The 20,206-nt window shown below is 36.3% G+C and overlaps 1 protein-coding gene across 1 annotated transcript; it reads left to right on the forward strand.

Moving 5' to 3' along the window:
- Nucleotides 1-9,100: 9,100 nt before the first annotated feature.
- LOC111390951 lies at nt 9,101-10,411 on the forward strand. Its single transcript, XM_023016085.1, has 2 exons — nt 9,101-9,269; nt 9,846-10,411. The coding sequence occupies exons 1-2, from the start codon at nt 9,101-9,103 to the stop codon at nt 10,409-10,411; spliced, it is 735 nt and encodes a 244-aa protein (XP_022871853.1).
- Nucleotides 10,412-20,206: the final 9,795 nt, after the last annotated feature.

A 20,206-nucleotide genomic window follows, 5' to 3' on the forward strand; every position in this document is an offset into this window, starting at 1 on the left:
CAAGAATTCAAAATTTAGATAAAAGAATTATTAGAACAAAAACTTATTAGACCTAGTAATAGACCTCATAGTAGTCCAGCCTTTATGGTTATGAAACATTCAGAACAGGTCAGAGGAAAATTTAGAATAGTCATAAATCATAAAGAATTAAATAAATATACTAAATTTGATGGATATTTTTTTACCAAGTAAGGAAGTTTTAATAAACCTTGCAAATATTATTCTAAAATTGACTGTAAATCATGATTTTGAGAAATAAAAATGAAAGAAGATAGTGTACAGTATACTGCATTTAACACACCTCAAGGGAAATAGTCCAATGGTGCAAAGGACAGAAGTGAGGTTATCTCACGTCTTGCTGGTTAGTCGCAGTGTGGGGGTTCGATTCCTGAGACATGGAATTGGACTCTTTGTAGGCGTAGTATACATGCAACTCTTGTTTTCTGGCCTGTTGGGGTCACATCCCACGATTTACCTCCCTCACAAAGCTCTAGAGGTAGGGTGGTGGGACCTTCAAGGTTGGGGTTCAACCTTTTTTTTTTTAATTGTTAGTAATGTCATTTGGATTAAAAAATACACCACAAATATGTTAAAGAAAAATGGATAATATATTTAAAAAGTTTAAGGAATTTCTAATTATTTATATAGATGACATATTAATATGTTTCAATAGTAAAGAAGAACATATAAATCATCTATTACAATTTATAAATGAATGTAAAAAAAGAAGGAGTTGTACTTTCTAAAAAGAAATCTATAATAGAAGAACAAAAAATAAACTTTCTTGGATTATCAATAGATAAAAGAGGAATAAAATTACAAACTCATGTATCTAAAAAGATAGAAAGTTTTTCAGATAAATTAGAATCCAAATAACAAATACAAAAATTCTTATGATGTTTAAACTATGCTGAATGATTTATTGAAAATCCTTTTAAGAAAAGACATAAAATACAAATTTTACTAAGAAAAACAAATACTAAATGATGGAATAAAGAATATATAGAAATAGTTAAATTATCAAAAGAAGAACGTAAAAATTTATCAAAATTAAGATTACTAGATGAAAAAGATAATTTAATTGTGAATACAGATGCCTCAGATAAATATTGGACAGCAATATTAAAAACAGATCTAAATGAGATTTGTAGATATTCAAGTAAAACTTTTAATCAAGCAGAAATAAATTATATTACTCATAAAAAAGAATTACCAGCAATTATTAGAAGAATAAAAAAGTTCTTATTATTTTTATTTTCTAAAAAAATTTATTGTTGAAACTGATAATTTGGTTGCAGGATTAGTCAGGAATAAACTACCATCAGAACCTCAATACAAAAGGCTCCATAGATGGCAAGCTTTCAATAATTTTGTGAGATCCCAATGTTAAAGCAGATGAAAATTGAACTTTCTTTTTATTTGTGTTGCAGAAACTGATTTGATTTTAAAATTTACGTGGGAGAGTTTGTAATTTATTTGTTATTTACCAAGGGGTACCATTGTCTTTTTAACAACCATATATTTTTGTAATTACAAAACATAAAAGGGGCAAAATTGTCATTTACATTTCAAAGGGCCATTGTGGTGAATGTGAAAAATGAATTGCTCAATGTGGCAAAGCGGTTATTTGACTTGGTTAATTTTAAAAGTACCCATTTGGCAGGATTTTCTTGGCAATGGTGGCTAGTTTTGATTTGGAGTTAGAGCAGTTGGATGTAAAGGCAGTCCTTCATGATGATTTGAATGAGTAGATTTTTATAGAGCAGCCAGAGACGATCTTCGAACCCAGAACAGAGAATCTGAAAAAAGTCTTAGGAAGTCATTGAGAGTATGATTGTTGTGTTTACTATAAAGTTATTGAGGATGATTCGTATATTTTCTTGATGTTGTATGTGGATGGATAAATTGCTAATAAGAACATGAATGAAATAGACATATTGAAGTGTATTTTCAAATACTTGAGAGGTATTTTTCTCGGTTGTTCTTTAGTCTTGATTTCTTGTCACAAACATTAGAACTTGGGAGTTGTGGAGCCCTTCGATGACGTCTTTTCACAAGTGTCCATGCCCCCTGATCTTCTTCTAATGTTTCCTCTTTACTGGGTTGAATTTTTGTTCCTAATCCCTCCAGCTCTGTTTCTACAAGAGGCGCAGAATGTAATATTTTACATATTTTGTTTGGCATTCGGTATTTCTCTTTCTTCTTTATAAAGGTGGACCAGCCATCACCGATCTCGTCTTCAAATTCTGAGTCAGAATCCCAAACATCCAAGTCACCTGTCATAATTTCATAAAAGGTTGGACGATTAGGTTCATTTGGTCTATCCATCCCTGGAAAGACATAACTGATAGTGATTTCTCCATCTACCTCAAATTTCACTGGGATGGCTCCTTTCGAAAGTTGAGGTCTAAACTCCTTAAATGAGGATTTATAGGCATCGCGTACACAAAAAAACGTTTTTTTCTTCTCTGCAATGGGAATTGGATCAAATGATCCAAACGAAACCATCGAGCAGACGGCTGTTGGATTCTCTCCTGTTTCAAGTTTGATTTTATTTTCTTTGTCCAGACGAACAATGAGATCTTTCAAGACGAAGCATTTTTCCACTGGTGCTAATGATTCTGTGAAATTTACAGTATTTAGGATGATCGATCTTACCAGGTTCCTCAGGTCTTTTTGGTACTGGAAGTTCGATTATAATCTGTTCAAGGAGCTGATCCAGAATTTCAGAAACTTCAGAATCTGAGAATGGGTACTCCTTTCCTTCAAGTTCTTTTAGAGTCACATGACCTCTACTTTGGAATTGTCCTTTGCTAGGTCTGAATTCTGGCTTTGGTTTTGGGTTCGAGCTTAACCCCTGGAAGGCTATCTTTGTAGGAGCAAGAGAAATCACCATAGCTTCTTTGGACTTACTTGCCTTGGCGTCTTTCCTTATCTCCTTCTTAGGATCTTTCTTGTCATGTGGATCACTTGGTAAGTAACTCCCATGCCTTGCAATTTGGAGCTCCAAGTCATAAGCATGTGTCGCCAATTCTTCGAATGAGTGAGGCATGTTTGCTTGGAGATTATAGAGTAATCCCCAATGCATGCCTTGTACACACATGTCGATGGAAGATGTTTCGCTTATTTGTTCTTTGTAATTAAGCACGAGGTTCCTCCAGCATTCAATGTACTCCACAACGGGCTTTTCCTTGCTTTGTTTTGTTCGAGCAAGTTCTGGAAGGCTGACAGTTCGTCGGGTGTTGTGGAAGCATGTTAGGAACTCTCGCTCAAGCTGATCCTAACTATCAATTGACCCTATCGGTAAGTCCGTGTACCATTCAAATGTAGAACCTTTGAGGGAGCTACGAACTGCTTTACCATAGTGTCATTGTAAGTACCTGCATTGTTACAGAATATGGTTGAAGCTCAAAATTATTATGTTATTCAAACACTATTTCATATAGATGACATTCCTCCAGTGTTGATTGATCCAAAAACCCAACTCCATATTTGTAATGGAATAAATGAACTACGTATGAACGGAGGAATAAAGAGAATTTTCTACTTAAATTGGAATTTGCAACAATAAAATAGGCAACATATTGCTTTGGATTTCCTTTTCCATAAAAACATCGAAATTTTGGAGGTAGATAACCGAGTGACATCTTTATTTAGTCGATTCAACGACTATAGGGCTTGGCATATACTAGTGAAGATTGTAATGAACCACCATACTGGGCACGAATGGTGTCTGCAATCATATGTTGAAGTTGTTGGACAGACAAAGAGACAACGGAGAGTTGAGTGGTGTCACGTAATACGTTTTGAACAACTGTCCGATCATGTATATCTTACTTTTGTTGGCGCTCTTGGACTTCTAACTCTTTGGCCTTGGAAGATCCTGAATTTTCCTGATCTTCTTTAGTCGATGAATTTTGCGACCCTAACTTATGTGTGAGTGTAGCAATCTGTGCATCTTTTTCTTCCAATGACTTTCAATGGCTAAAGCCAGTTGTTGAATTCGGTCATTTGAGCCCAATGCCGCTTCTGTGACCATCACTGGCTTAAGTGATTCTTCAGATGAGACATCATCTTCCCGCTTTTGCTGAGAAGTGGCATGAGAGGATCCAAACAAGGATCTACCACTGGAAATGGAGTCCGAACAAGAACTTTTCACTGAACTCATGGTTTTTTCTATTGAATGAGAGAGTTTGGCTTTTTTAAGGCAATTTTCACTTTGCCGTTGTTGGAGAACTTCTTCAGTGGTGTGACCAATTGAGTTTTCCCAGTTTTTGTTTGGGCCCTGGTCACATGGAAGAGTTCAACAAGTGTCTCTTCAAGATGAGTCATAGTTTGTTTCATCTTTTTGCCTACCATTGCTGAGTAGTAGTTGAAATTTGAAGATTTTGAGATCAAAAGATGAGAGGACAAGAAGGCCCCACCGGGCGTGCCAAGAAGTTTGTACGACGAAATCTCGTGTATTAAAATACAGAAATCGTTACAAATTGTATTTTGATTAATACAAGTGTGTTGACCTTCTTGTAATTGCAAAATTCTCTGATTAATGATCTAAATATTTGCGAGGGGCCACGTGGCTTGAATCTTGGTCTTCAAGAATTTGTTGAAAATTTGATTTATCGAGATGTGACTTGTTCGGAACTTGAACTTCGGGGCTTAGACTTGGACTTGAATTTGATTTGATTTGAAGAAGACTTTGATTTCTTTGGACTTGGCGTGAACCTGTTTGATTCGAAGAAGATTTTAAACTTCTTGAAGTTCACCGGGTTTGGATTTGAGAGGAATTCTTCCCTTCTTCTAGTCTTGGAATTTCTTCAGCACTTCGTGACGTTCTCTGCTTTTTTTCTTGCTTGCTTTCTGTGTCCCATTTTATGGACCATTGGTCTTATTAATAGGGGAGGATTCGGGCTAATTTTGATAATTGCTCAATTATATTTAATTAAAAGAGATAATTGAGTAATTATAATTTTATTTATTTGTTTGTTTATTTATTTAAAATGTGGTATGGGTTTTTGTTCAACGGTTGGACAATCCAAGTGTTGCTTTCTTTCAGATAAGTAAGAGTAAACTTTTTTCAGAAACACATCCATGCACTTCATGAAAGGCCCTGGGTCTGTATGGAATGAGTTGGTAATCACGTTTTGGAGAATTAAGTTATTTTCATGCCACCAAGATTGTAAATTGGAGAATCCATGCTTCTAGACATCTTTAAAACACTTTTGAAGGTAATTAGTCATGGCTTTTTCCAGAGCAGCCTTCAGATAAGGAGACTCTTGGGTAATTCTAGGCGGAGGACCAGATATTAAAGAACAGATTGGTGCAGCCCGATGATTATTTGTTTGTGAAGGCGGAATACTGGCTAAAGCCAACGAAGATGGAACGACAAGAACTCCTTGATTGATCCCCGAAATATTACCCAAGAGTCTCCTTATCTGAAGGCTGCTCTGGTCCTTCGCCTGGAATTACCCAAGAGTCTCCTTATCTAAGGCTGCTCTGGAAGAAGCCATGACTAATTACCTTCAAAAGTGTTTTAAAGATGTCTTGAAGCATGGATTCTCCAAAATATACAATCTTGGTGGGATGAAAATAACTTAATTCTTCAAAATGTGGTTACCAACTCATTCCATACAGACCCAGCGCCTTTGATGAAGTGCATGGATGTGTTTCTGAAAAATGTTGACTCTTACTTATTTGAAAGAAAGCAACACTTGGATTGTCAAACCGTTGAATAAAAACTCAAAAGTCCATGCCACATTTTAAATAAATAAACAAACAAAAAAAAAACAAACAAATAAATAAAATTATAATTACTCAATTGTCTCTTTTAATTAAATATAATTCAGTAATTACCAAAATTAGCCCGAATCCTCTCCTATAAATAAGAACAATGGTTCATAAGACGGGACACAGAAAGCAAACAAGAGAAAAAGCAGAGAACGCCACGAAGTGCTGAAGAAATTCACCAGAAGAAGGGAGGAATTCCTCTCAAATCCAAATCCGATGAACCCCAAGAAGATTACAATCTTCTTCGAATCAAACAGGTTCACGCCAAGTCCAAGGAGATCAAACTCTTCTTCAAATCAAATCAAATTCAAGTCCAAGTCTAAGCCCCGAAGTTCAAGTTCCGAACAAGTCAAGTCTTGATAAATCAAATTTTCAACAAATTCTTGAAGACCAGGATTCAAGCCACGTGGCCCCTCGTCTTCAAATAGTTAGATCATTAATCGGAGGATTTTGTAATTTTACAATTACAAGAAGGTCAACATCACTTATATTTATCAAAATACAATTTGTATTGATTTCTGTATTTTAATACACAAAATTTCATCGCTCAAATTTCTTGGCACGCCCATAAACAATTTATGTACTAAGTTTGGGTTCAAACAGTATAACTCGTCCATGTACAATGTGGCAGCTAACGGATTAGCAGAGGCGTTCAACAAAACACTATGCAGTCAGCTAAAAAGGTTGTCTCCAAATCAAAAAAAGATTGACATTTCACATTCATTTCCTAGACATTTTCTTTATGCTTGGGCAGCAACTTATTTTGTCCGAGGTGTTTATGCTCATGTAGACAAGAGTTATTCTTGCCCTATAATTCGAAGTTATGCCGGAACTCTGAATGCTTTTCAATCTTGGGAGAAAAATGTTGTTGATTGTCGAGAATTTATCCATGGAGTGATGAACACAGATAACTTTTGCTGGAATCCATTACCCTCATCGTCTTATACTGATGTACGTGTGGATGACCAATCGAGGTCTGCAGATACTTCAGAATTCATGATGAGTATTCGATCTGTATTTGTTTCTTATCGTCAAGGAAATTCACCTTTCATTCTTGAGGCATATAATCCTCATAGGTTTGTGAGACAGTTTGGCTTTAGACAGAAAATTCCTGGTTCACCAAGAAAGTTGAATATTGCCCCCAGTGTAGGCGACATGTATCGGGTTTGGTTGTCCTCAACTCAGACAAAAAGTGGGTTTGTATTTCATATTCCAGAGTATGTGAGGCAGATACATCAAAACATTGATGTTGAATACCAGGTTTTGTGGAATAGCAAAGTGTTACCACTCTTGACCAAGGTCCATGTGCAAGTCTTATTTTCTAGTGAGAGCTGTGACTTTGTTCTTGGCTCGACTCCGAACAGGGTTTTAGCTAGAGGGTTAAACCCTCCAAATGCTGCTCCTGAAGAGGCTTCTGGAAAGAGGGATCAAAACTAGCGAAATGAAAGAGGTATATTCGAGAAAGAGGAGCCTAAAATTGAAGATTGTGATAGAAAATCAGATACAAACAGTACATAAAAAGGGGAGAACTATACCTGATCTCTAGAACTTTCATCTTCTGGAGTCAAAGTCTTTCTTGGTGCTTGTGATGCTCGATCTCCAGGACTGAGTAGGAGTAGTCCTAGTCACTCCCCATGATCTTGTCATGCCCAACTCTTTTTCCTTACCAGAGAAATGTTCAAACAAATGTGGCGGAATATCAAGCCCCTTATCCTTGGTTTAGAAGCAGCGTTAGATATGGATATCCACCAGCTGGAAGTCTTTGGAGATTCTAAATTGATAATCAACCAACTTTTAGCTGAGTATAAAGTCTGAGATTCAGACCTGAAACCGTATTATGAATATGCATCAATACTTATGAGATGATTTGATTTAGTAAAAATTAAATTCGTCCTGAGAAGTGAAAACAGGGAAGCTGATGCCTTAGCTAATTTAGCTGCTGTTTAGCTAGGTCAAATGAAGATTTCTTGCATTCCATATCAATTGCTCAAAGATGGGTGCTTTCGTCATTGCTACCCAATAATTTGGAAGAAAACAATAGTGTCGAAGTACTGGAAAATGAGGAAAGAGAGGATTGGAGACAACGGATAATCGATTTCCTTCAACATCAAACAACCTTTTGGATTGAAAAATGTGGGGACAACCTATCAGAGGACAATGCAGAAGATTTTCGATGACATATTACATAAGAATGTGGAATGTTATGTGGATGATCTTGTTGTCAAAACCAAAAGACATGACGATCATTTACAAGATTTACGGGACGTTTTCAAAAGACTTCGAAGACATCAACTGAAGATGAATCCGTTGAAATGTACATTTGGTGTCACCTCTGGAAAATTTCTCTGCTTCGTCGTTCGACACCGGGGCATTGAAATAGATCAATGAAAAATTGATGCCATAATCAACATGCCAGAGCCAAGAAATGTACGTAAGTTGAAAAGTCTTCAAGGAAAACTTGCATACATTCAAAGATTTATCTCTAACCTGGCTGGACGATCATTTAACAAATTGGTGAAAAAAGATGTACCATTTGAGTGGGACGACGCTTGTCAAAATGCTTTCCAAGGCATTAAGCAATATTTGTCATGTCCACCGGTACTCACAACTCTAGTCCCAGAAAAGCCACTGACTCTTTATGTTGCAGCACAAGAATATTCTCTAGGAACACTTCTTGTCCAAGTCAACGATGAAGGAAAAGAGAATGCACTCTATTACTTAAGCCGAACACTGGTAGGCGCTAAAATGAAGTATTCACCTATTGAAAAAATGTGCCTTGCATTAATCTTTGCAGCTAAAAAGTTGAGACATTATATGCTATCACACACGATCAATCTTGTTTCAAAGATTGATCCATTGAAGTACATAATGTCTAGGCCAATTCTCTCTGGCAGGATTGGAAAATGGGCACTACTATTGTCTAAGTTCGATATCAAATTCATTCCACAAAAAGGCCATTAAAGGACAAGCATTGGTAGATTTCCTAGCTGACCACCCAATTCCAGAGGAATGGGAACTTCAAGAAGATCTTCCTGATGAAGAAGTTCTATTTACCGAAGTCATAACATCACGGTAGCCCTAAGCTATGGTGCCGAAGCAGGAGTAGTCTTTGTCACTCCACATGATCTAATCAAGCCCTACTCTTTTGTCTTAACAGAGAAATGGTCAAACAATGTGGCAGAATATCAAGCCCCTATCCTTGGCTTAGAAGCAGCATTAGATATGGATATCCACCAGTTGGAAGTCTTTGGATATTCTAAATTGATAATCAACCAACTTTTAGTTGAGTATGAAGTCCGTAATTCAGACCTAATCAATGCTTATGAGACGATTTGATTCAATAAAAATTAAATTCGTCCCAAGAAGTGAAAACAGGAAAGCTGATGCCTTAGCTAATTTGGCCGCTATTTTAGCTAGGTCAGATGAACATTTCTCTCACTCCATATCAATTGCTCAAAGATGGGTACTTCCGTTATTGCTACCCAGTAATTTGGAAGAAAATAATAGTTTTGAAGTAATTGAAGATGAAGAAAGAGAAGATTGGAGATAGCCAATAATTGATTTCCTTCAATATCAAAAGCTACCAGATAATCCACGATGAAAAACTGAAATCAAAAGGCGCGCCTCTCGCTTTATCTTTTATAAGGGAATACTAACGATCATTTGATAGAGTTTTTCTTCGATTCCTAAGTAATGATGAAGCAACACAGGTCGTGGAAGAAGCCCACTCTGGAATTTATGGTGCCCATCAATCTGGACCTAAACTCCATTTTCGAATAAAGAGGATGGGATATTACTAGCCAAATATGGTACAAAACTCCATGGACTATGAAAGAAAATGTGAAGCTTGCCAAGTCCATGCTAATTTCATCTATCAACCTCTGGAACCATTACATCCGACAGTAGCTTCATTACCGTTTGATGCATGTGGTCTTGATGTAATTGGACCTATAACTCCCAAGTCTTCAGTAGGGTACGTATACATCCTCGTCAGGACTGACTATTTCTCCGAGTGGGCCGAAGCCGTACCATTGAAGAAAGTAAAGAAAAAAATGTTGCAGATTTCATTCATATCCAAATCATTTATCGATATGGTGTTCCCCGGCATATCATAACTGATAATGGAAAAACATTCTGCAATAGCCACGTAAACAATTTATGTGCTAAGTTTGGGTTCAAACAGTATAACTCGTCCATGTACAATACGGCAGCTAACGGATTAGCAGAGGCGTTCAACAAAACACTATGCAGTCTACTAAAAAAGGTTGTCTCCAAATCAAAAAGAGATTGGCATGAGAAAATCGGTGAAGTCTTATGGGCTTATCGAACTACTTATCGGACTCCAACACAAACCACTCCTTATGCCCTAGTATATGGAGTAGAATCTATACTTCCTCTGGGGTATCAAATCCCATCACTTCGAATTGCTATCCAAGAAGGTTTGACAACTGAAGAAAATGCCCACCTTCGATTGGAAGAGCTAGAAGCTTTGGATGAGAAGAGGTTAGAAGAAAAAATGCATCTAGAGTGCTATCAAGCTCGAATGGCCAAGTCTTTCAACAAAAAGGTGCAACCAAGATCATTTCAAGTTGGAGATCTGGTACTTTCGTGCGCAGGCCAATCATAATCACAAGAAAAACAGGGGACAAGTTCCAACCTAAATGGGACGGTCCATTTCTTGTTACTCATGCATTCACTAATGGAGCGTACAAGATCGTCGACAAAGATGGATTGCAAATCGAACCTATCAATGGAAAATTTTTAAAGCGTTTTTACACCTAAAGTTCTTTATTTTTAAATTTTTCATTGTACAAAAAAAATTGTGTTCTTGTAATGAACTACATTTGACTTGATCCTATTTGGGTATGTATATAGCTTGAATAAATTATAAATTCAAGTTCAGTCACAACTAATAAATTTATTCAATTTGTTTACCAATTGCTGTAGTAAAAAAAACACAAGAAACATGAATAAGAAAAGTTCATCCAAATAAAAAAATAACAAGTCAAAATTCATACAATATGGTCTAAAAAAGGATTAGAAATTCATGACTTCATCAGGATCACTCGCCATTGATCACTCGCAGGAAACTATTTTCAAGGGTCTTCCTTTTCTGGTCAATGGATGCTACGCTAGCGACATCTCTTGTCTGTGTTTCTTCCAATGCTGCCTTTTTGTTTCCAATCATACTTTTCTCTTCCTCTTGGGCTTGATGTTCATCACGAAGTTCATCTAGCTTAAAGGTTAGCTCACTAATTTTGCCTCTCAACGAAGAACACATGGAATCCTTTACTTCCAACTGAATGTTCAAAAGTTTCAGCTCCTCAGCCTTTTCTTCAATAGTTGGACAATCCAAGTGTTGCTTTCTTTCAGATAAGTAAGAGCTAACTTTTTTTAGAAACATATCCATGCACTTCATCAAAGGTGTTGGGTCTATATGGAATGAGTTGGTAATCAAGTTTTGAAGAATTAAGTTATTTTCATGCCACCAAGATTGAATATTAGAGAATCCATGCTTCAAGACATCCTTAAAACACTTTTGAAGGTAATTAGTCATGGCTTCTTCCAGAGCAGCCTTCAGATAAAGAGACTCTTGGGTAATTCCAAGTGGAGGACCAGACATGAAAGAACAGATTGGTGCAGCTTGATGATTATTTGTTTGTAAAGGCGGATACTGGCTAAAGCCAATGAAGATGGAACAAGAACTCCTTGATTGATCTCTGAAATGTTAGCTTTCACAGTCCTAAAATTTACTTCATCTTCAGCATTAAAATTGTCCATGATATGCACTAAAGTACCTCCATTGATGGTGCCCGGATATTTGCAAGCAGGGTTATGAGAATCATGAATACCATCTATTCCTTGAAGTGCATCGATTCGCCCATCATTCTCGCTAGTCTGATCTTGCAAAAAGTTTGGATTCATGAAGAAATTTAGTTTTTCAGGGATGCTCAGAAAACCTACAAAAAATGGAGCATGATTTCAAAAAAAAAAAGGGGAAAAGTGCAGCAAACAACAACAGGGCACAAGCCTGCATTTTGTGTCCTAGGCGACATGTCTAAAAATCCACTGTCTGGTGGTGTGTCGAACTTCATTCAAACTCAACTTACCACAAAATATAAAAAGCCTATTCAAATCAAATTTGTTATGGGTTTATAAAATAAATAAATAATCAGATTCAATGGAAAAAAAATTATTCTCAGATTTAAAGGATAAATTTATTATCAAATTCACGTTTTATTCTCAAAATTTTCATCTGTATTTATTTACTAGTGAGATAATTGAGATTAAAAAAAAAGTCAAAATCGAATAAATCAAAAAAAAATTGAAAATCAAGATTTATTAATTTACTTATTTCATAATAAATAAATAAATCTTGAGAGGCATTTGTAAACATAAAAAAATAATAATAAGTAAATAAAATAAAATGAATTGGGTCGATTTAAATGATTAGCCCAATTAAATATTAAGTCTACTAAAATTCATAAAAATCCAAAAGCCCATACCACATTTTAAATAAATAAACAAACAAATAAATAAAATTATAATCACTCAATTATCTCTTTTAATTAAATATAATTGAGTAATTATCAAAATTAGCCTGAATCCTCCTCTATAAATAAGACCAATGGTCCATAAGACGGGACACAAAAAACAAGCAAGAAAAAAAGCAGAGAACGCCACGAAGTGCTGAAGAAATTCCAAGACCAGAAGAAGGGAAGAATTCCTCTCAAATCCAAATCCGGTGAACCCCAAGAAAATTACAATCTTCTTTGAATCAAATAGGTTCACGCTAAGTCCAAGGAGATCAAAGTCTTCTTCAAATCAAATCAAATTCAAGTCCAAGTCTAAGCCCTGAAGTTCAAGTTCTAAACAAGTCAAGTCTCGATAAATCAAATTTTCAACAAATTCTTGAAGACCAGGATTCAAGCCACGTGGCCCCTCGTCTTCAAATATTTAGATCATTAATCGGAGGATTTTGCAATTTTGCAATTACAAAAAGGTCAACATCACTTGTATTTCTCAAAATATAATTTGTAACGATTTCTGTATTTTAATACACGAGATTTTGTCGTACAAATTTCTTGGCACACCCAGTGGGACCTTCTTGTCGTCTCATTTTTCGATCTCAAAATCTTCAAATTTCAACTACTACATTAGCAATGACAGGCGAAAAAGCTAAACAAACTATGACCCATCTTGAAGAAACACTTACCGAACTCTTCTACACTACTAGGGCCCAAACAAAAATTGGGAAAATTCAATTGGTCATACCACTGAAAAAGTTCTCCAACAAAAGCAAAATGAAGATTGCATTCAAGAAGCAAAGCTCTCATTCGACAAAAAAGACCCTCGGTTCAGTGAAAAGTTCTCGTTCGAACTCCATCTTTAGTGGTAGATCCTTGTCTGTATCCCCTCATGCCACTTCTCAGCAAAAGTGGGAAGACGATGCCTCATCTGAAGAATCACTTGAGCCAGCGATGTTCACAGAAGCGGCATCGGGTTCAGATGACCAAATTCAACAAATGGCTTTAGCCATTGAAAAATTAACAAAAGTCGTTGGAAGACAAAGATGCACAAATTACTGCACTCATACACAGGCTAGAGTCACAAAATTCACAGACTAAAGAAGATCAAGAAAATTCAGGATCTTCCAAGGCCAAAGAGTTAGAAGTTCAAGAGCGTCAACAAAAGTAAGATATGCACGATCGGACGACACCATTCATGCACAGTATGGTGGTTCATTGCAATCTTCACTGGTGTATTCCAAGCCCTATAGTTGTCAAATTGATGAAATAAAGATGCCACTCGGCTGCCAACCTCCGAAATTTTAGTGTTTTGATGGAAAGGGCAATCCAAAGCAACCTGTTGCTCATTTTATTGAGACGTGTAACAATGTATGTATTTACAATAATACTATAGTGAAGCAGTTCGTACGCTCTCTCAAACATTTTGCATTTGAATGGTACACAGACTTACCGACATGGTCAATTGATAGTTGGGATCAACTCGAGCGAGAGTTCCTAACACGCTTCTATAGCACTCGACGAACTGTCAGCATTCCAAAACTAGCTCGAACAAAACAGAGTGAGGAAGAGCATGTTGTGGAGTATATTAAAAGCTGGAGGAACCTCCTGTTTAATTGCAAAGAACGAATAAGCAAAGCATCTTCCATCGACACGTGTGTATAAGACATGCATTGGGGATTACTTTATAATCTCCAAGCAAATACGCCTCACTCATTCGAAGATATAACACGTGCTCATGACCTGGAGCTCCAAATTGCAAGGCATGGGAGTTACTTACCAAGTGATCTATATGACAAGAAAGATCCTAAGAAAGAAATAATGAAGGACGTCAAGACAAGTAAATCCAAAGAGGTATGGCGATTTCTACTGTTCCTGCAAAGATAGCCTTCCAGGGGTCAAGCTCGAACCCAAAACCGAAGCTAGAATTCAAACCTAACAGAGGACAAGTCCAAAGCAGAGGTCATGTGACTCTAAAGGAACTTGAAGAAAAAGAGTGCCAATTCTCAGATTTAGAATTTTCTGGAATTCCGGATCAGCTCCTTGAACAAAAAATAATCGAACTTCCAGTACCAAAAAGACCTGAGGATGCTGTTAGGATCAATCATCCTAAATACTGTAAATTTACAGAATCATTAGCCACCCAGCGGAAAAATGCTTTGTTTTGAAAAATCTTATTGTTCGTCTGGACAAAGAAAATATGATCAAACTTGAAACCAGAGAGAATCCAACAGCCATCTGCTCGATGGTTTCGTTTGGATCATTTGATCCAATTCCCATTGCAGAGAAGAAACAAATATTTTTTGGTATACGCGATGCCTGTAAATCCTCAGTTAAGGAGTTTGGACCTCAACTTCCGAAAGGAGCCATCCCAGTTAAGTTTGAGTTAGACAGAGAAATCACTATGAGTTACGTCTATCCGGGGATGGTTAGGCCAAATGCACCCAATCATCCAACCTTTTATGAAATAATGACAGGTGACTTGGATGTCTAGGATTCTGACTTAAAATCTGAAGACGAAATTGATGATGGCTGGTCCACCTTCATAAAGAAGAAAGAGAAATACCGAATGCTAAACAAAACAGGTAAAATGTTACCTTTTACGCCTCTCATAGGAAAAGAGTTGGAGGAATTGTGTACGAAAATTCAACCCAATAAAGAAAAAATACTAGAAGAAGATCAGGGGGGCATGGAACCTTGTGAAAAGACGTCATCGAAAGGCTCCACAACTCCCAAGTTCTAATATTTATGATAAAAAATCAAGTTCAAGGAACAACCGAAGAAGGTCTAAAGCCAAATAAAGAGGATTCACTAAATTGATAGGGGTAGAAGCTGCTTCACGCGTTCTTCCTAGACTACCAACCCTGGGTGATTATTTTCCCAAGGGTTTCTTTGATACAGAATGTCTCACCTCCAATGTAATCAATGTAAAGGAGAAAAATGAAATGAATAACGTATCAAGGCAGACTTCAAAGTAGAAGAAAACTATCTCACGGCTTAAAAATATTCCTGTCAATACGAGTCTAGCAGAGTCTCTTAGTCTTTCTTTCGATGATCGGATGGCTCTGGTTGCAGCTTTAATCGGTTCGGAAGAATACGAAGGCAAAGTTCTAGAACATATTGGATCCACAACTCCTCAAGACTATATGGCCGCCATAACATTCGACGATAAAGATTTACAACTGGGTTCTCCTCCACATAATAGACCACTGTATGTCAGTGGTTATATTCGAGAATGCAAGATAAATTGCATAATGATCGATTGTAGATCTGCTGTGAATATTATGCCTGTCAAAACAATGAAGAAGGTTGGAATTAATGTTGGTGATTTGTCTAGAAGCAAAATCATGATTCAAAGATTCAATCAGAAAGGTCAGCGAGCCATTGTCATGATTCGCTTGAAGATACAAATAGGAGAGTTAATCTCCTCAGCTCTCTTCCATGTCATTGATGCTAAAACATTATATGAGTTACTCCTTGGACGTGTTTGGCTACATAAAACTGGAGGGGTACCTTCCACCTGACACCAATGCTTCAAATATAGCCGAGATGGAGAAGTTAAATGTGTGGTAGCTGAGTCTAAACCATTCCTTGAAGAAGAATCCCATTTTTCTGATGCCAAATTCTACATGGAAGATGAAGAGTGCAATTCTGCAGGGTTGACAATGTCTGGATTCAAAATCAAAGAAGATGGAAATGATCATGATACGTCTAGTGCTGTTCAATCTCATCAATTTATCAAAGGCAAGTCAAAATTTACATTGTTTTATTATTTCAATCCCTTTTTCGTTGATTATTGTTGTTATTATTATGTATTGTTTTTTTTTTTGTATTTTTTTTTTAATAAAATTGGAACTAACATCCTTACATTTTTTTTAGGGACTCAACTTTTGGAGTAAATTAAGGATTTTGAGGTTTAAAATTTTCTTCATGGAAATGTTAGATTTTTTTTATGTTGCAATTATTCTATGAGTTCAGGAAATACATGCTTATGAACAAACCAAAATTGTAAACCTTCATATACATTGAAGACCAAGGACTGCCACTTTTCACCATCCAATGCACTTTTTGTTGAGGACCAAGGACCTGCTCCTTCCACCGTCTAAGGCACTTTGTGTTAAGGACCAAGAACTGGCTCCTTCAACCGTCTAAGGCACTTTGTGTTAAGGACCAAGGACTGGCTCCTTTAATTGTCCAAAACACTTTGTGTTGAGGATCAAGGACTGGCTCGCACTTTGTGTTGAGGATCAAGGACTGTCTCCTTCAACTGTCCAAGACACTTTGTATTGAGGACCAAAAACATGTTCCTTCCATTGTCCAAGGCACTTTGTGTTAAGGATCAAGGACTGGTTCCTTCCATCGTCCAAGGTATTTTTTATAGAGGCTACTTACAAATTTGGGAGACTCAGGATTTTAGACAATAAACCAATTTGAGAGGTTTACTAAAAATACAGAAATTTGTACGACGAAATCTCGTGTATTAAAATACAGAAATCGTTACAAATTGTATTTTTATAAATACAAGTGATGTTGACCTTCTTGTAATTGCAAACTTGTAAAATCCTCTGATTAATGATCTAAATAATTGAAGACGAGGGGTCATGTGGCTTGAATCCCGATCTTCAAGAATTTATTGAAAATTTGATTTATCGAGACTTGATTTGTTCGGAACTTGAACTTCGGGGCTTAGACTTGGACTTGAATTTGATTTGATTTGAAGAAGAATTTGATCTCCTTGGACTTGGCGTGAATCTGTTTGATTTGAAGAAGATTTTAATCTTCTTGGGATTCACCGGATTTGGATTTGAGAGGAATTATTCTCTTCTTCTGGTCTTGAAATTTTTTCAGCACTTCATGGCGTTCTCTACTTTTTTTCTTGCTTACCTTCTGTGTCTCGTCTTATCGACCATTGGTCTTATTTATAGGGGAGGATTTGGGTTAATTTTGGTAATTACTCAATTATATTTAATTAAAAGAGATAATTGAGTAATTATAAATTTATTTTTTTGTTTTTATATTTCATTTGTTTGTTTATTTATTTAAAATGTGGTTTGGGCTTTTGGGTTTTTATGAATTTTAGTAGACTTAAGATTTAAGTGGGCTAATGATTTAAATCGATCCAATCCATATTATTTTATTTAGTTATTTTTTTTTATGTTTACAAATGCCCCCTCAAGATTTATTTATTTATTATGAAATAAATAAATTAATAAATCTTGATTTTCGATTTTTTTTATTTATTCGATTTTGACTTTTTTTTATCTCAAACATCTCACTAGTAAATTAATACAGATGAAAATTTTGAGAATAAAACGTGAATTTGATAAAAAAAAAAATTTATCATTTAAATATGAGAATAAATTTTTTTCGTTGAATTTTGATTCTTTATTTATTTTATAGACCCATAAGAAATTTGATTTGAACAGGTTTTTTATATTTTGTGATAAGTTGGGTTTGAATGAAGTTCGACACTTACCTATTTATATCAATGCATCATTATATTTCGAAATAAGTTGGTTAAATCTTGCAAACAAAGCTAAATAATTTTTTTTTAAATATATTTAATACTTTGGTCTCTGGAATTGGAGCCAATTCCAAGTTCCAATTTCAATTTGTTGGTTTCTGTCGAAAACAGTAGAAGCCGTTAATTTTTTATTATTATTATTATTTTAGTTTCTTTTTTTTTTTGGTTGTTTCTTCTTCTTTTCCTTTTTTTACGTAACTTTTTATTTTTTATTTCTTTCTTCTTGTTCTAGCTTCTTTTTTTTTTTTTTGAATTGTCTTTTTATTTCAATCCCCTTTTTCGTTGATTATTGTTGTTATTATTATGTTTGTTTTTTGTATTTTTATTTTAATAAAATTGGAACTAACATCCCTCCATATTTTTGAGCTCTGAAATGCACGAAATTGTTGAGTTTCAAAATCAAGGCAAAAGTTATCTGCGTTTCAAAGATACTGATGTGAAGTACCATGCCCAGACCAGCGTATGAGGTGAACTTAAATTTAGTGTCCATAAGCCAACGACAGATCCTTCCCTCGACCTTCTGGAGCCATTGTTGAAGTTGCATATGTCCACCATTAATGAATTTCACGAGAGTTTGGTTATTGGCAAGTCCAATCGCTCTAGCAATCATCTTCCCTTTTTGTGTCTTCCGCCTCATTATTTCCAGAGCATGGAGTACATCCCCAGGGCTGTGATTTGTGAGAGAATTAATATTAGAGAAATACGATGGGGAAGCGCACTGGACAGTCGAGGAGAGATTTCTTTTCTTCCAAAATTTTGGGAGTGGTCTTTATGGGTCCAGAAACTTATGTTCAAGAGGAAATTCCGCGAGTTAGCTTTTGGAGTTGGTTTTGCTGCAAAAGATTACCATCGCCCAAACTCCATTTACAGAGCTCTTTGTGAGGTTTGGTGTCCAAAGACCAACACCTTTGTGGCTGCCAATGGTGAAATTAGCATTTCTCTTTAGGACATCCGCGAGATAAGTGGACTTTCGATTATGGGTCATTATTATGAGGAAGTAGTCCCAAGCCTTTCAGAGTTGACGGATCATCTTCCCAAGTCTTGTTTGTATCTCTTTAATGTTTTCGCATTGATTGCCCATGCGAATGAAACTGATAGAGTTACTCACGAACAATGAATTAATTTTTGGTTTCATGAGAATGGTTGTGTCCCGAACCCTCGACAACACAAAAATTATAAGAATGCTATGAATTTAAATCCATTCAAGAACATCGAAGGAAATACGGAGGCCCGTGGTGACAGACAAGCCGAGAGACATTACTGGTAGGGATCGACGTCATTGGAGCAATTTCCAGTATCTATGTCTATGGAAGAAGAAGAGGAATTAGAGATAGCAGTCTATCTCTCCCTATGGCTTTCTTGCTTCGTTCTTCCATCTGGGGACGAAAGTATAAGAGTCAGGACTTTTAAAGCATCTTCTAGGATGGCAGGCGGATACACTTATAGTCTGGTTCCACTCATATTGGCGAGCATTTATAGTAGACTTACATGAACATCTAACTATCAGGCAAATCCAGACCTTGGCTTGATTTCACATTCATTTCCTGGACATTTTCTTTATGCTTGGGCAGCAACTTATTTTGTTTGAGGTGTTTATGCTCATGTAGACAAGAGTTATTCTCGCCTTATAATTCGAAGATATGCCGAAACTCTGAATGCTTTTCAATCTTGGGAGAAAAATGTTGTAGATTGTCGGGAATTTATCCGTGGAGCAATGAACACCGATAACTTTTGCTAGAATCCATTACCCTCAACGTCCCATCCTGATGTACGTGTAGATAACCAACCAAGGTCTCCAGATACTTCAAAATTCATGATGAGTATTCGATCTGGATTTGTTTCTTATCGTCGAGGAAATTCATCTTTCATTTTTGAGGTGTATAATCCTCACAGGTTTGCAAGACAGTTTGGCTTTAGAAAGAAACTTTTCGGTTAGGAATAGCAAAGTGTTACCACTTTTGGCTCGACTCCAAACAAGGTGTGAGTCTTATTTTCTAGTGAGAGCCGTGACTTTATTCTTGGCTCAACTCCGAACAAGGTTTTAGCTAGAGGGTTAAACCCTCCAAATGCTGCTCCTGAAGAGGCTTCTCGAAAGAGGGATTGAAACCAGCAAAATGAAAGAGGTATTAAGAGAATCAAGATTATAGTTCCCTCGGCAAAGATTGTTGCCACCTCTGAGCTTGCTGATAAGGTACCAGAAGTAATTTTGATTCTAGATCACAGTAGTCCTGGAGATCGAGCATCACAAGCACCGGGAAAGACTTTGACTCCAGAAGATGAAAGATCTAGAGATCAGGTATAGTTCTTCCCTTTTTTTTATGTACTGTTTGTATATGATTTTTTGTCACAATCTTCAATTTCAGGCTCCTCT

The sequence above is a fragment of the Olea europaea genome, unplaced genomic scaffold (genome assembly GCF_002742605.1).
Source record: "Olea europaea var. sylvestris unplaced genomic scaffold, O_europaea_v1 scaffold732, whole genome shotgun sequence".
NCBI lineage: Eukaryota > Viridiplantae > Streptophyta > Magnoliopsida > Lamiales > Oleaceae > Olea > Olea europaea.

Excerpts from the sequence above, each read along its gene's own strand:
- LOC111390951 (XM_023016085.1), top strand. The coding sequence starts at position 9,101 with ATGCTTATGAGACGATTTGATTCAATAAAAATTAAATTCGTCCCAAGA. Across the intron at positions 9,270-9,845 it reads ACTTCCGTTATTGCTACCCA|ATTTCATTCATATCCAAATC; the intron begins GTAATTTGGAAG and ends AAAATGTTGCAG.